This window comes from Phalaenopsis equestris, unplaced genomic scaffold, assembly GCF_001263595.1.
Source record: "Phalaenopsis equestris unplaced genomic scaffold, ASM126359v1 Scaffold000002, whole genome shotgun sequence".
Lineage (NCBI taxonomy): Eukaryota > Viridiplantae > Streptophyta > Magnoliopsida > Asparagales > Orchidaceae > Phalaenopsis > Phalaenopsis equestris.
This window is the reverse complement of record NW_018164444.1, coordinates 9,166,263-9,184,373: the sequence shown is the minus strand read 5'-3', so window position 1 is coordinate 9,184,373 and position 18,111 is coordinate 9,166,263. Positions and strand designations below refer to the sequence as shown.

Genomic DNA, 18,111 nt, shown 5'->3' with positions numbered 1-18,111 from the left:
AGTTCTAGCCATCACACTACATATTATGTCACACAATGATTTCATTTGTGTTTCTTCTAAGCGATTCCAAAACTCCACATTTATGCATAATTATTTTTATGCCTACCAAATCTTTCATATCATAAAAAAAATATCACTATTTTGCCTTTTAAAAAATAAAATGCACATTTCCATGCATAGGTAGAGGATATGCATGTAAAAATTGAGTTTTATGTGTTTTATATATATATATATATATATATAAATAAATATATACATGAATGGCATGCATTTAAATAGTCCTTTTAAATTATTGTCTTAGAATGTTGATTATTAAATTTAGTTTCCTTATTTTCTCTTCCTTGTAATAAGTAAGAGAAATATTCTTAGCCATACTTTTGGTTATTGTCTTAGAATGTTGATTATTAAGTTTAGTTTCCTTATTTTCTTTTCCTTCTAATAAGTAAGAGAAATATTCTTAGCCATACTTTTGATTATATGATGATGCCTATTAATAAGTTTTCTTTTGATTTAATGACATATGATGATTATATGATGATGCCTATTATTTGTTGTCAAACTTTTACTAGAGTCAAATATTCTAGAGAAAAATGCTAACTAATGACGATGCCTATTATTTGTTGTCAGACTCTTACTAGAGTCAAATATTCTAGAGAAAAATGCTAACAATTGATATTGAGACCATGCACTATCAATAAGACTTTTGGGGCATTTACATATATACCACACAATTCTTACATATTTACACATTTACATATCTAGCATCTAAACTTTTATATTTACATGCATAGCCCTCAATTCATTAACATCACTTCACTATGTCTAAACTTGTAGATGTGAAAAACATATTTTCATGCTTTAGTTCATAAAACCAAAGTGTTGGAGTGGCGAAACCCCAGGTATTGAGCAGCTCCATGAGAGCTGCAGTAAGGAAAACCAGCATGCCCTGCCTCTCCCAATAAACAATGAAATGGTATTAAGTAAAACAAAACTATTACATGAGTATGGTTTTACATATAGAGCTGTTGAGTCTTCTAGAAAGTAAAGTGGTCCTAACACACTTAGTGGTTGACAGAGAGAGTGGAGAGGAAATTCCATTTGCTGCCTAATAGAGTTGGTTTGTTATCTTTCCTCAAGTTGACTATCAGATGAAATGATATTGAGCTAACTTGACTCTAAGAGTGTTTAACGTAGATGTCATATGACTCTTCGTGAACATGATGGCCACCACTTGATCGAATGATCTGTTGTGCAGAATTTGAATGGCCCCCTATACAATGCGTCTGGAATGAAGTGGTAGTCAATCTCAATGTGTTTTGTGTGGGCGTGGAAGATTGGATTGTGAGCGATTACGATGGCTGAACTGTTTTCGCAGAAGATGGGAGTAAGGTTATTTGGAGAGATATGGAACTCATGAAACAGTCGGTGAATCCATAAGACATCTAGTGTGATTGCAGCAAGAGAACAATATTCAACTTTTGTGAAGGAGTGGGTCACTATCTTTTTCTTTTGGACTATCCAACAGATGAGGGTGCTGTCGAGAAAGAAGCAGAAGCGGATGGTAGGGTGCTTGTACTATGAGTCTCCAACCCAGTCAGAGTTAGAATAAGTGCAATGTTGTTGGTCACCATTGGTGATTAAGAGACCGAAGGTGATAGCCACTTTGAGGTACCGTAGTAGACGCTTGATCAGCTATAAGTGATATATGAGGGAACGGTGCATTTGTGTAATGATGTGGAACTCATGTATGGAGTTTTGGTGAGATTGAAGTTTGTGCGGAAGAGGGTATTGACTGACATGCTGAGTTGTTGTAAGAGGGAGAAGATGTAGGATGATTGGCTTAGGAGGTAGTCGTGTGGTTATTGGTGGATAGTAATGCCAAGAGATGTTTTAATGGTACCTAGCACCTTGATTTGAAATTTATCTTTGAGGTTGTGGATGTGGCTAGTGATAGTAGATGGATCATTACCTCTAATGAGGATATCATCCGCGTAGAAAATTAAGTAGGTCGTGGTTTGGTTGTGGTTTTAGATGAGGAGTGAGGGTTGGCTGTGCTGAGTTGAAAGACTTTGGTATGTAGGTACGTGATGACAGTTGAGTACCACTTGTTTGGGTTTCTTTAAGACCATAGATTGCTTTTTTTGAGAATGCACACCCGATTTGGGTATTGGGTGTCTTGAAAGCTTGGAGTTGATTCATTTATGTAGTTTCATCCAAGTAATCATGAAAAAATGTGTTAGAGACATCCAGTTGGAACTATGAGGAGCATTCAGTTGGTGCGCATTTTGGTGACAGGACTGAAGGTCTCAATATATTGGATGTCAAACTATTGCTTGAAACCCAGTGCGACCAATCTTGCCTTGAAATTGACAACTGTTCCATCTTCAGGAGATCTGGTGTGATATATTCATTTGTAGTCGATGATATTAGCATGAGGAGATGGATCAATAAGGACTCAAGTTTCTTGACATTGCAGTGCTTCAAATTCTGAGGACATGGCTTTGCGTCAATGAGGATGTTTGACGATCTGATTGTAAATTGTGCGGTTAGGCGTAGGAGAGGTGGGTGTTTGGAGATTTAGAAATTGCTTTGGTCTAAGTGAGCCGGTATGGAAGCGAGTTTTCATTGGTTGTTGGGGGAGGTAAGATGAGATTAGTGATTGGGTAGTTTGGGAGATGCTGTTGGAAATGGTTGATGATATGGGATGCCGGTTGTTGGGAGAGGAGGAAGTGCTGGCTGCTTCTGTGGGTTGTATGAATGTTGTTGTTAGAAGGCTCGGTGGGGTGTAAGTGAGGGAGGTAGCAGGTGAAGGTGGTGGGGTATGATAGGGAAATATAAATTCATTGAACACCACATGTCTAGAAATAATGAGTTGATCTGTTTGAGAGTTTTAGCAGTGGTAACCCTTATGATGTGGTGGGTAGCCTGTGAAGATGCATGGTAAGGATAGAGGTGTAAGATTATGTGTGTCTTGTGGTTTTTGCTAAGGAAAGCAAGGACATCTGAAGGTGCGAAGATGTGTATAGATGGGTGGTGTATGGTAAATAAGTTCGTGGGTTTTAGATGGCAAGCAATTTATGAGATAGGCTGCAACCAAGAGGGAAGCTGTCCAGAATTTGCAAGGAAGGTGAGATATGAGGAGAGTTCTTGTCATTTTGATGAGGTAGCAGTGTTTCCGTTCAACTAGCCCGATTTACTATGGTGTATAGGGGCAACTAAATTGGTGAATGATACCGAAGAAGTTAAGATAAATGTGAAAGGTATGGGATGTATATTCACCGCTGTCGTCAGATTTTAGAACTTTAATGTTCGTATTATACTGAGTTTAGACCATTTTGTGGAATGTGATAAATTAAATAGTTGTCGTAGATTTAGTGAACATAGGAAACACCCATGTATACCAGGAGTAGTCATTAAAAAATAGAAGATAATATTTATATCCTTGTATTAAAAAAGTGAGTGTTGGACCCAAAACAAAGTGAACAAGATCAAAATAATATTTTGACTCAGAAGCTGAAATATAAAACGACTATCAATGACCCTTGGAAGAGTTTCATTCATTACAAGAAAAGGTAGAAAGAGGGCTATGTATAGTAGTACTCATTCTAGAGATGAATTTTGTGGTGGCGTGATGAGGATGCCCGAGCTTTCGATGCCAAAGTTGGACAGGTGTTGGGAATCAGTGGATAGCAACCAAAGCAGAGATGTGATAGAGACTGTTCTTGCTAGGGCCTTGGAGGAGGATTTAGTTTATTTTCCGGCCATTGTTGACAAAATCATATGGAGTAGAGAAGATGTTACAATTAGTGTCGAAGACTAATTTATGAAGAGAAAGAAAATCATGATATATGAAGGGAGATTGAAGGAGATTGGAGAGATGGAGCTTACTTTAAGGTGTAGGTAGGAAGCCTTGACCAGTGTGGGTGATAGGGAGGTTGGAGCCGTCTCCAGTAAAAAATAAATCTAGATTGTTGTATGGTTTAGCATGTTGTAAGTGATCATAATTGGAAGTGAGATGATTAGTGGCACTGGAGCCAAGTAACCAGTCATCTGAGCAAGGTTCGGTGGAGGTCTGTAGTGTGGTATCAGATTTGGTGGAGGGGTATCAGCTAAAACTAGTTTTATACCAGTTTTGTATTGTGGTATTTCCATATTTGTCATAAATTTGACAAATCGGGCAATTGGAAATAGTGTTGAGGTTGTGACCTCCCCTGGTTAGAGTTGATGTGTTGTTGTTCCCCCTAACATTATACTGGCGCCGGTCGCGGCCTCTGGAGCCATTGAGTCTTCCTTGGGGGTTGAACATGGCGACTGGAGGAGCATTAGTTTCTTAGGCACTTTTAGCTGAGATGTTAATCTCCTCATTGCAGAGCCTGAAATATTGATCATTCAGCTTGATCGATTCTAATCTAATGCGTATGATGGGTTTTGAAGGACTGGTAATGTGGGGGGTAAACGATTGAGAATGTGGAGGATGATGTCTTCGTGGTCGATATGACCTCCGGGAGTCACTATTTTGTCGACAAGGGATTTGATAAACAAGACTTATGGGGACATGGTGCTGTTCTTCATAGAAATATGGTGGAGTTCATTTCGGAGTTGGATAACCGGGGGGATCGGTTGGTGGACTGCAACCGATATTGAAGGGTTTGTCATATTTTCTTAGTGGATTCTAGGTTGAGATTATAGGATATAGATATGGTGGAATAGATTGCAACCGAGAGACTCCGATCTATGAGTAGCTAACACAAGAATTTGGGGTTTGCGTAATTTAGCCATCTAAGTTGCTGATTTGAGATGGAGGGCATGTAATAGTGTTTATGTAAATACATAGAAATAATGATGCTATTTATGTAAATTTCCCAATTTCCAACAATGAAAGTCACAATCTGGTGGAAGAAAAAGAATCACCCAAAATTAATTAATTAAGGTTAAAAATGAAATTAATCTTACTGATAATTGTGGTTCTGAACATTTGTTGAAGTGTTCTTATCAGGCTTTGATGGCCATCTTGATTTAATAGCTTTTATTCTATTTTCATCATTAACAATTTTAATTGATTATAAATTTTTGTAGCCTTGTAGTCAATTAAATTTTTAAAAAGTGCTACTCATCAAAGATATATATATATAATTGATTAGTAGTATTTCGAGCCAAAACGAGCCGAACACGAACGAACAAATATTTGTTCATATTGTTCGTGTTCGGCTCGTTAACTTAGCGAAACAACCGAACACGAGCTGTTCGCTAACAACGAACCGTTTTGACAGCCCTAACTACCTTTCATAGTGAGAATTTTCCTGAAATGAAGAAGCTGAAGATCTCAATCCAAGCCGTAGATCTGTGCTTAAAACCTTCCTATTACAGAACGAAGAAGAAGAAGGAATAAGAGGGTGGCTGCTGCTATACATATTAATTAAATAATAAAATATTTATTTAAAATTTAAAAATAACTGAATTAATGATCCAAATATATATACTACCTCTCATTATGAGAATTTTCCTGAAATGAAGAAGCTGAGCCGTAGATCTGTAATTGAAACTCTCCTATTACAGAAATAAAATTATGATAAATAAATAACAGAGTTCTGATAAGTTAATTTTTAAGGAAATGTTAGTCATTAAAAATGAGTTTAATAAATGAATAATTATATAGAACTATTTTAATATATTAATATATGATTATGAGTTTATGATAGATAATTAGGTCAGGATCTTCTATGCTTTTTATGCTTTATTTTAAAATTAGTTTATTATTTTAGAAATAAATGAAATATAGTTATTATTTATGAGTATATTTTGTGTTTAATTAATTGGTATAATTATTCTAATTTTTTGTAGTTTTAATGATATGATATTATAATGTGATGTTCAATATACGGCATGCTCATTTATATTTTTAATGGCACTAAAAATGACATAAAAACATAAAAATATATAAGAATTTATAAAAATTGTCATGAATTTTAATAACAAGAGTGTGGTTTGGTTTTTCATACGGTGCTTTGAATGTCATGCAGGTTCGAAGATTTAGTAATCAAATGGAAGCTTAGACCATCCCGAAAGATAAAAGTATGACTTTACGATGTGTTCGATTATTTAAATTAAGGAATGTTAGATATTTGCACTGCCCCATGTTTAAACTGACAAATTTTTCCCCTATCCAATTTGAAGATTAGATAAGGTTTAGATTAAATGTGGAATCTTCAAGTTCTTGGAAGTGCAAACCCTTATAATTAATTACATCTTAAGCAGTCAAAGTTACTTAAGAAAACTCTTGATTAAGGTTGTGGTTTCGTCCTAAAAAAATTTCTTAAGTTTAAGTTTCCGCGATTAGTCATTGGATTTCCAAATGGGGAAGGGTTTAGAGAAAATTGAACAATTATTATTGGAACCTAAATGAAGAAAAAGGTAAGAGATGTCGAAGATACTAAGCAGCCCAGTGACATCTCTACTACCTATTGTTTAGCTTTATTGTTTTTGAAGAAAATTTTTCTTCATGTTGTTTTATTATAATTTTATGATTTAAATTGCATGACATACAATCATGCAAAAGTTTAAGTGAGTATTTACGTCATAACTAAACAGACAACCTCAAAATCCTATGGTGAATTTTCACTGAAAGAAATAAAACCTTGGGACTCTAATCTAAGGAAAGAGAAACATGGAGTGCAATAAACTTGCAACTTTGCCGGAAAAGGGTGGCCATCTAAGCCATCTAATTGTGTTTAAAAAAACCATGCATGGCCAATCTCAATGGATGCTAGATAAGATAGGCTATTATTTATTTATGAGTTGTAGGCCTTATGGATTAATCATAAATCAAACTGCTTAAGTATGTATGATATGCATAATGTCCTAAGACTAATACAAATATATTTTGATATTTCAAATTTAAATATTGTCTCACTACACTCAAGTGTTTTATTGTATTGGTTAGTGTTGAGTGTGTTGAAGCAGACTGTTTGGTAGACTAAAGGCTAATTGATATGCATAAGCAGAACTCACTCTATAAGGTACTGATTTTCATGGGTCAAACCATTCATTTTCGTACAATGGGTTAGGTCCTGAAAGTCAAGGAGTAGAAGTAATATGTTATGCATATGTCTACAAAGCATGTTTCCATTCATATTCCTAACTCGAAAAAGGGTTTCTACTCAATTTTATTTGTTATTAATCAAGGTTGTTTTAGGTTCATGTTAATTTTATAATTGTGAATGCAATAATTTGTGCAATTTAGTTTTGGCTATGAGTTTTGTTTTGAAAAATCAAGTTGAAGTTATTTATTTGGTTGGACTAAAAATTTTAATCCTTAGATGAGCCTACCGGTATTCCAGGCAAAAAGCACAAATGTAAATATCTGCCTATAAAGTTGGCAAACCTATCAAAAAATATAGACAAACTAACAATGCGAAGAACACTAGACCTATATCAGACTCATCGACTAACATCATCTGAAGTGTCGTTGATGGTTTGTTGAGGTCAATTATTTGCATCTTGTTTCATCTTCTTTTGGATAGTTTGGATGTTAATAATCGATCGACCATAACACTTTTTAATTCTATTAAAGGAATGACATATAGAAAGGTTGATCCTAGGCTCCTACAGTATGTTATTTTAATTATAACAACTATGCAAAACAAATTCAGCACATCCTAAGAACATGTAAATTAAATCTATCATAGTAGTTCTTCTTGACGACCTACAAAACAAAGTTATAAAGTTTTATCACAATTTAATGTAAAAAAAACACTATGTCTATCTAGTAATTAATGAGTTAATTTTATCTTATTTTATTTAAGACAACTCGGTTAAGATACCCATGGCTTTGTGTTATCTCGGTGTCTCGGGTTCTCTGATCTACTTAGCCCGAATAGACGGTCAAGCCTACTCTGACCAGAAGATTCTTATCAACAATCTTGAGTTGCATTGTCCGAGAGGTATTCGTAGATCCAGGTAGCAAGGTTAAAGTTATATTCGGTGATCTTTGTTCATTTGGGTTTCATTTAAGTTTTAATGTCTTTTTTCAATTTTAAGGGTTGAAAATTTTAAGCTGCTTAAGACTTCATAGTTGATTAAATTTTTTATATAACTTTTACTATTTTATTTTTAGGACAACCTGGTCAAGATCCCATGGCTTCGTCATTCCGAGATCGTTAGGGATTGTGGTTTTATTGGTCATAAGTGACCGAAAGGCTCTTTGTTAGCAAATATGGGTTGTCTCATCCAGACCTCCTTCACAAACCAAGGTTGTTAGCTTTAGGCTTTAAGTTTAAGTCTTATTGATTTTTATAGTGTCTTTTAAATGAGGTAAATTTATTTTAGAGAATGCTTTTGCAATTTCCAAATTTTGCATTTAACCCACTTTGCTCCTGGGTTGAGTTATTCTGTATTATTTTAAGTCAACTGTGCCTTTATTCTCTTGAGAGAAATCAAACACGCCTTGACTTATTAGTTTATAGACGTGAATACTCCTAAGTTTTAGTGATTTAAAAACTTTTGTTGTTAAAGTCTTTTATATTTTTTGGTAGTTTACTCTTGATTTGGGGACACCTTGAGTGTAGTTCTCTATGTTCAAGGAGTTAATTTAAGTAGTTTCATGTTTGATGTGGTTATGAGTTTATTTTAAGTGTTTTATGATCATCCTGAGGTAAATTTAGTTTGCAAGTTCTCATATTCACTCTTAAAAAAAGGTTTAGTATGTTAACATTTAGAATTCATTAATCTCTTGATCGTTCTTAAAGGGGAACCAATGATTTAGTGTTTTCTTATAACTCATTACTCTTCTTCCTAAACATTCTTAGGAAGAGACTAATGGATCAATGTCTCATTTTAAGATTGTTTAGTCTGTTTGACCTTCTTAAATATTTTAAGGAAGATATTAATGTTTTAAAGTCATCCATTATTTTATGAATTAATGCTTTGAAGTTATTGATCTTCTCAAGAATTCTTAAAGAAGACATTAGTGTCTTAAGATTTCAAAAAATTTGGTGTTTGTTTAACTCACTAACTTTTTATTTTTCAAAGGAAAGTTAATGAGTTAATGTTTTTTTTTTAATTTAAAGTTATTTAATTCACTAATCTCCTTAAAAAATTTTAAAGAAGAATTAAATGAATTGATGCAAATATAAATCATTAATATCCTTAAATATTTTTTTGAAGAGTTAATGATTTGATGTATGTTAAGACTATTTAGTCCATTAATTTTTCTCCTAAATATTTCTTAGGAAGAATTCGATGAATCAAGGTTGTTTACTTCAAGTTTAAATGTAGGTAATTTCATAATTAAGAGTAATTATGAAATTAAGTCATTTTGATCATGTTTAATGACTCAATCTCTTAATTATGAAATTAAGTCATTTTGATCATGTTTAATGACTCAATTAGGTCCTAAGAATAGGATTGCTAAGTAAAATCATCTGTTTTAATTGAATTTTAGGAGACAAAAGAGATAATCATGCAAAATTTGAAACTTAACAATTTTCCCTTCTTATGTTACTTTTATCTCTTAAATTCAGAGTTTGAAGATGCTCAATTAATTATGAAAAATTTATGTATTAATTTTCCCAACTAATTTCCATTTATATTTAAAATTTTTAATCAGTATTTTATCTTTTGCAAGTATTTTTCAAAATAATTATAATTTTGATAGAAAATTAGGGATTTTGGTGTTAGGGAAGTCATTTGTCATTGAAAAAATAAATGGAGATTCCTAAAGGCAGAGGGAATAATCCCTCAAATTTTTATAATTTTTGGACTTTTATTTAGGAATTCAAAATTAAATAAAATTTAATTAATTTAATTTTTATTTTCATTATCTTCTCCTTTGTTTGCTGAGTTTAAGGGTATTTTTATTTTGTTTTGTTAAGATATGAATTTTAAATTTTAAATGGATTTTTCGTATCTATTTAATTCAAAAAAAGGATTTTCCTACTCATTCACAAGGTGCCACGTCAAACCTTAGAGTCGTCGAACATCCGCGCGGCACTGCGCCATTGGCTGCGCTCTCCACATGTGCTGCCTCGTTGGCGGGGATCTGAAGTGTTGATCTTTCGCGGTTTGACCGCTCGGCTAGATCACGATTGTTGATTTCAAATAATACGAATATGACGACTCTCTAGCATCGACCTTAATGCACCCTAACTTATCTACCACAAGATCACATGCTACACTTAATGAAATCTCTCTATGACTAATCATATTGCTTTATCTAAGTGAAACAAACCTATCCATATAGATAAGTGGGCATGCATTGTTCATTTTTTTCACGAAGGACCAAACCAAATGGAAAAATGAGGAATTCGAGCCATTACCTTATCTCAAGAGGTGAGGTCTCAATTGGGCTTGATGGAAAGGATCATCTTGAGGTAGTGCAGCTACTCCTTACTCCAATTTTCTCTGGAATTGGTCCTATATGTATGCTAGACCAACTGGGGGCTCGAGTTGGTGTTGGGCTATGTTGGAGGGTGCGGGATGGAAGGAGTTTTAGGACTTTATGAGACTTTTGGGAGGCTTAATTTTGATTTGGAGGAATTTCATATCAAGACTGTAAGATGTTCTGGATTTTGGAGGGAAAATTAGGGTAATGTGGGGTTAAAGATGGTGGGAGGTGGTTGTTAGGGTTTGTGAGAGCAACTTTGGTGTTGACGACAGGGAGTTTGATTGAAAGCTTGGGGGGCTTAAGTGTGGTGTGGTGCTCTCGGTTTGGGGCCTTAAATAGCGATGAGAGGCCATTGGGGGAGTTCTGGATTACTTGGAGATGTCTGGTTGATCCCCCGGAGTTGGGCAGAGGGAGGTGGCATGACAAGACCTAAAGCTAGTTGGGGAGGACTTGGGCATGGGGATTGAGCTCAGTTTTGGTCTTCCATGACTCTCCTTGAGTTTGAATTAGGTTTGTTTAACTAAGTTGACACTTTGTGGATCTTTTGTTAAGTGTGCATTTATTATTTTGAAGTGTCAAATTTATGTTTGGTTTATCTTTAAGTAACTCTCATTTGGGTTGTAGTGTCATGAGAAGTTATTTGAGTCATTGGTTTGCTTTTAGGATCAAATGATGGGTCATGATTTATGGGTCCTTCGAGGATTTGGGCTTGGGCCCATGGGTAGTTGGGTTTGGCCTTTAGTAATTAGGCATTTAGGTTTCATTAATTTAATTAATTAAATCAGTTTATTCAATTTATGATTTCATTTATTTTAATTGGATTTGATTTTGGGTTTAACTCGGTGATTTTAATTCTTTTGTTGCTGACTTAGGTTGATTAGTAATTTTAGTAATGTTTACTTATTAATATTTGGTTGGTATAGATTTTATTTTATTATAATTTTATCTTAGGTAGGTTTACTCTTTATTTTCTTTCATGAGTTGAGCATGTCAAACTTACGGTTCAATTTAATGTGTTTTAATGATTGCTCTTCAGGGTTGCTTGTTGGGCAAGTAATTGGATAGGCTCTAAAACAAACTTTGGTGGCCCAATTTCCTTTTGATTTAAATTTTTGATGTTAGGATTTTTTTATATTAGGGTTTTAGTACAAAGGGTATACCCTTCTCTATCCCAGATCTATCCTTATGCCCAATGGGCTTTTTCTAGATCAAAGAGGGTTTTGGGGGTGGTCAAAGGGTCATCATGGGGATTCCTAGTACTCTAGGCTCCATGGGTAGCTTAAGGCTTTCCCCCACTATAGGAATTCAACTTGGGCTTTATTGGTTCAAACCCTAATCGTCTCAACCAGTAACTGAGGATTTGGGCTTAACTTATGAAACCCTAAGTGAATATAGAATAGGCTTACAGTTTTAGGTGGGTGTTGGTCACTAGAAAGCCCTAAGGTCAATAGGAAACCCTGAGGCTAGATTCTATGCATCTATAGACAGAAAAGGCCCTCACAAAAGTGAGGTCAACAAAAAGTCAACAAAATATGGTAGAAAATGAAAAATAGACATTGAGAATAAAATTTAAAAAAAAATTAGATGAAATAAAATAAATATTTATATGTGATAATAATGAAATAATTTCAAAAAAATATAGAATGGCGCAAATTAATATAATACCTCTCATTGGAGGAGCTCCCCTTAGCTGAAGATCCCAATAAACTCAATTTAAATTGTAGCTCTGTGGAAGAATATTCATCTTCCATTTCAATAAACAATGTCAGATATGAACTTATAGAATCTGAAAACTTATTATTTATATACCAATATAAAATATGAATTATATATATAAAAAAAACAGTCAATTTTACTCCATAGATTTAAGAAAATATGAGATATTTGACATTTAAATGCAGGAAAAGTAATTAACAGTATATCATGACATGTATTTGGAAAATATTAATTTCAAAGCATTTTATTAAATTGAATAATATGTTAAAATAAGAGTGTGTATACTAAACGAGCTGAACACGAGCGAGCCCATGCTCTGCTCGTGTTCGGCTTGTTTATATTTCGAGCTCAAAAAGTGTGTTTGTGTTCGACTCGTTTGCTTAAGGTTGTTCGTGTTCGGCACGAACAAAGAGTCGTTTTTACAACCCTAATCACGTAGCCATAAGATATTAAGGATTGGTGCAAGATTTAAAACATCATTTAAATCTAATTTAATAGTTATTATTCTATTTTTTTAATGAATACTTTTAATTGATTATAAATCTTTGTAGCATTGTAGTACATTAAATTTTTTAAAAATACCACAAATTTTTAATTGATTAGTAGTATTTCAAGCCAAAACGAGCCGAACATGAATGAACAAATACTTATTCGTGTTGTTCGTGTTCGGCTCGTTAACTTAGAGAACGAGTCGAACACAAGCTTCTTAATGAGCCGAACAAGAGTTGTTCGTGAACAACGAGCCGTTTTGACAGCCCTAGTGTATACTATATAGGCTATATGAGAAATAATAAAGGAAGGCATAAAAAATAACAATACACTTAATAATTAGAGTATATTATGAAAAATACTTTATAAATTTTTACTATAAATTATATGAGAGTGAATAATTTCAATAATTCTGATAACTTTAATAAAAATTATTAGACTATTTTAACGCATAACTTGTGCACTAAGTAAGCACATGATTATTTAATATTACAAATACATATGAGACTATAAATTTTATTGTAATGAAAATTAAGTCAGGATTCATTTGATTGGTTAAATATTACATATATATATATATATATATATAATTGATTAGTAGTATTTTGAGCCAAACAACCAAAAACAGCTACGAAGACCAGCAAGTGTAAGAACTCACTTAAATGGACCTTTTCCACAGTTTAGGACTGCTAAATAAACGAGTCTAAACAAGGATGATGAAAGTGATAAACCCATTTTTACCTGACTCAAACGAACATCGACTGAGTACAAATGGTCAAGTGTTAATGGTCAAATTTGAAGGGTTGAGTGTGAATGACAGAATGGTAATATAGAATGTGTGAAAGCTAAGAGGGGATATCTCGAGTCATCTGCCAGACAATCAGTGGACTTTAAGGAGATGATAATCGATAAGATGAAGATAATTAGATATTTCATCATGATGGAGAATACTTATTTTTATACCAAAACTATCCCATATAAATATATGTTGATTAAATGTAAAATGAGATTCAACATTCCGGGATTGATCGTGATTCTAACTAGATCCCCCAATGCCATATCTGATCTTTAATGGGTCGAACCTATTCATTCTCACCACTTGTAGTTCTCTCTCTCTCTCTCTCTCTCTCTCTTCTCTTTGCTCTCTCTGCTCTCTCTCTCTCTCTCACTGTCTCCCTCATTCACACACACATGACTCTGCTCCTTGATTGTGATTCACAAACAAAACTTGATTCAACATACTGAAAATGTATGGTAAACGTAGATCATGCCAGAAATAAAAATAGGAGTCACACAAAAAGAACAACAAAGCCATAAAAAGAGCATGTGCAACATGAATTATACTAGAGAATTCATCGCCCAACAGATCAATGAACTTAAATAGCAAATGGTGGAGATAATTAGAGGAATTCTCGCCAAAACAAAAGTACAATTGCCTGATTAATAACCTTACCATGTCAAATGGGAGAGCTTGTCGCCTGTGCATGATGATCCTTTCACCGGGACTGGCAGGTTAAGATGATTAAGATTATTTTGATAGCACAGTTTCGGTCCCAGCAGACCATAGTAGATGAAGACGCCCCGAAACCCCATGGTTGTACCAATTGAGGAATTGCTCCTCGAAGGAATTTTCACGAAAGCTTCAAATTCCCATCCATGCATATTTATGGGGCATTCATATTAATTCTCTTAAATTATATATATAAGAGAATTAACACACACACACATACATACATACATACATACATACATATACATATGTATATATGTATATATGTATATAGGTATGTGTACATATGTATGTATGTGTACGTGTGTGTGTGTATATATATGTGTGTGTGTGTGTGTGTCTATACACAGATATTTATATAAAAATGTGCTATTGGGTGGCAAGTTGGTAGACAACTGCATTGTCAGTTGTAAGACCCCTCTAACCTGGGTTCGATCCCTACGGGGATGGATAGCACATGGTGAGTGATATCCTCAGGTTGGGAGATTGAAACCCCTCTGGCGACATGAGCTTTCAGGAGTTGGTTCTCATATTGTTAAGCACATTAGGAGTCGATAGAGGCTCATATAATAGCTACCCCTGAGTCGTTAGAAGCTATCAGGAGTTGGTTCTCATATTGTTAAGCACATTAGGAGTCGTTAGAGGCTCATATAATAGCTTCTAGGCATATATATGGAGGTGAGAGAGACATATATAATATTATATATATATATATATATATATATATATATATATATATATAGACACACATATGTATAGATATGTATGCATATTGATTCATATAATATTTTGATCATTAATTCATTTTTTAATCTTAAATACATATTTTAATATTTAACTCATATATATATAGGGGCAGCCACCCTCTTATTGCTTCTTCTTCTTCGTTCGGCAATAGGAAAGCTTTAAGCACAGATCTACGGCTCGGATTGAGCCCTTCAGCTTCTTCATTTCAGGAAAATTCTCACAATGATAGGTAGTATTTATATATTTGGATCATTAATTCAGCATTTTTTTTAATCTTACATAAATATTTGTATATTTAATTGAAATTATTATTCTTTCTAGTTTCATAATATTCCAGTCTTGTTATCCAAAAGTATGAAATTTTATTTTAGTCCAAGAAATTACATAACATTCAGATATAATATGGAGGAAGAAGTAGAACAACCAAAAATAAAGTATTTTCTTAATATATTAAACAAATGTTCAGAACCAGGATTATCATTAAGAATAATTTCGTTAACTTAATTTATTTCACTTTTAACCTTAATTACTTTATTTTTGGTTGTTCTACTTCTTCCTCCATATTATATCTGAATGTTATGTAATTTCTTGGACTAAAATAAAATTTCATACTTTTGGATAACAAGACTGGAATATTATGAAACTAGAAAGAATAATAATTTCAATTAAATATACAAATATTTATGTAAGATTAAAAAAAATGCTGAATTAATGATCCAAATATATAAATACTACCTATCATTGTGAGAATTTTCCTGAAATGAAGAAGCTGAAGGGCTCAATCCTAGCCGTTGATCTGTGCTTAAAACCTTCCTATTACAGAACGAAGAAGAAGAAGGAATAAGAGGATGGCTGCAGTTATACGGAAAATATTTGCGTACGTAAGCAGAGCTGCATACGTCGGGAGGTTATTCAGAGGGTATAAGGGAGTTACATCCATGTTATACCCCCCTTTAATCTCCCTATAACCTACCTGTAACTTATCTGTAACCTACAAATAAGTTCCGTGCTTCTGTAGTTCCGGTAGTTACAAGTAAGTTACATGAAAGTTACAAGAGGGTATAATGCAGATATAACCCGCCTGTACCCTCTGAATAACATCCGACGCACACGGGGCTGCGTAGGTCTTACGTACGCAAACATTTTCCCACCTATACATATTAACTAAATATTAAAATATTTATTTAAAATTAAAAAAAAAAACTGAAATAATGGTCCAAATATATATATACCTCTCATTGTGAGAATTTTCCTGAAATGAAGAAGCTGAAGGGCTCAGTCCGAGCCGTAGATCTGTGCTTAAAACCCTCCTATCACAGAAAGAAAGTTATGATAAATAAATAACAGAGTTCTGATAAGTTAATTTTGAAGGAAATGTTAGTCATTAAAAATGAGTTTAATAAATGAATAATTATATAGAACTATTTTAATATATTAATATATGATTATGAGTTTATGATAGATAATTAGGTCAGGATCTTCAATGCTTTTTATGCTTTATTTTAAAATTAGTTATTTAGATGTTAACATTTAGAATCCATTAATGTTCTAGAACATTCTTAAGGGATAATCAATGAATTAGTTTTTTGTTTTAACTCATTAATCTTCTTCCTAATCATTCTTAGGAAGAGACTAATTGATCAATGTCTCATCTTAAGGTTGTTTAGTTTCTTGACCTTCTTAAATATTTTAAAGGAGATATTAATGTGTTAAGTTTATCCATTATATCATGAATTAATGTTTTCAAGTTATTAATCTTCTCAAGAATTGTTGAAGAAGACATTAGTGGCTTAAGGGCCCGTTTGGGGCAGTTTATAAGTGCGGGGGCGTTTTTTAAAACGTCGTGGTACCGTTTGAATCGCCCGTTTTGCCCGCTTATCTGAAAAAGCGGTTCAATTTTTACACTAAACGCAAGCTTTGGGTCGAACCCCGCGGTCAACCAGTGGGCCACGTTTCAGGATAAGCTGTTTATCCTAAAACGCACAAGCTACCCCAAGCGCACCCTAACTTTTAGAAAAATTGGTGTTTGTTTAATTCACTAATTTTTCATTTTTCAAGGGAAAGTTAATGAGTTAATGTTTTTTTCACTAATTTTTCATTTTTCAAGGGAAAGTTAATGAGTTAATGTTTTTTCTTTCTTTTAATTTAAAGTTATTTAATTTGCTAATCTCCTAAAAACATTTTAAAGAAGAATTAAATGAATTGATGCAAATATAAGTCATTAATCTCCTTAAACATTTTTCTGAAGAAGAATTAATGATTGATGTTTGTTAAGACAGTTAAGTTCATTAATTTTCCTCATGAACATTTTTTAAGAAGAAATCAATGAATCAATGTTGTTTATTTCAAGTTTAAATGTAGGTAGTTTCATAATTAAGAATAATTATGAAATTAGGTCTTTTAGATCATGTTTAATGACTCAATTAGATCATAAGATTAGAATTTCTAAGTCAAATCTTCTGTTTTAATTGAATTTTAGGAGACAAAAGGAATAATCATGCAAAATTTGTAACTTACAAAATTTCCCTTCTTGTGTTAATTTTATTTCTTAAATTTAGATTTGAAAATGGTCAATTAATTAGGAATAATAGCTTAAGGCATTCTGCACTAGTAAGAATTCAACTTGGGCTTTATTGGTCTAAACCCTAATCATCTCAACTAATAGTTGTTGATTTGGGCTTAACTTATGAACCCCTAAGTGATATAGAATTGGCTTGAAGTTCTATGTGGGTTTTGTTCCTATCAAAGATGGTCACTGGGAGACCCGATGGCTAGATCCTAGGCTTCTATAAAGAGAAAAAGCCCTCACAAAAGTGAGGTCAGCAAATTATGTTAGAAAATGAAAAATTGACATTGAGAATAAAATTAAATAAATTGTAGATGAAATAAAAAATATATTCATATGTGATAATAATGAAAGAATTATAGAAAAATATAGAACAGTGCAAGTTAATATAATACCTTTCATTGGAAGAGCTTCCCTTAATTGAATAATATGTTCAAATAAAAGTGCGTATAATATAGAGGCTAAATGAGAAATAATAAAGGAAAGCATGAAAAAGAAATATATACTTAATAATTAGAGTATATTTTGATAAAAAGTACTTTTAAATTTTTACTATAATTTATATGAGAGTGAATAATTTCAATAATTCTGATAACTTCAATAAAATTTATTAAACTATTTTAATGCAAAATTTTGTGCACGAAGTAATCACATGATTATTTAATTTTAAGGATACATATGACACTAAAAATTATATATATA

General features: G+C 33.1%; 1 protein-coding gene across 1 annotated transcript in view; it reads right to left on the bottom strand.

The window, feature by feature from the left end:
* Window positions 1-5,276: 5,276 nt before the first annotated feature.
* LOC110027477 (auxin-responsive protein IAA4-like) overlaps window positions 5,277-18,111 on the bottom strand; it is an 18,419-nt gene continuing 5,584 nt past the window's right edge. Inside the window, exons 3-4 of the mRNA XM_020728968.1 lie at window positions 5,484-5,547; window positions 5,277-5,403 (exon numbers count right to left, since the gene is read on the bottom strand). Coding sequence (XP_020584627.1) covers window positions 5,277-5,403; window positions 5,484-5,547 — 191 coding nt within the window. The remainder of the gene's footprint in view (window positions 5,404-5,483; window positions 5,548-18,111) is intronic.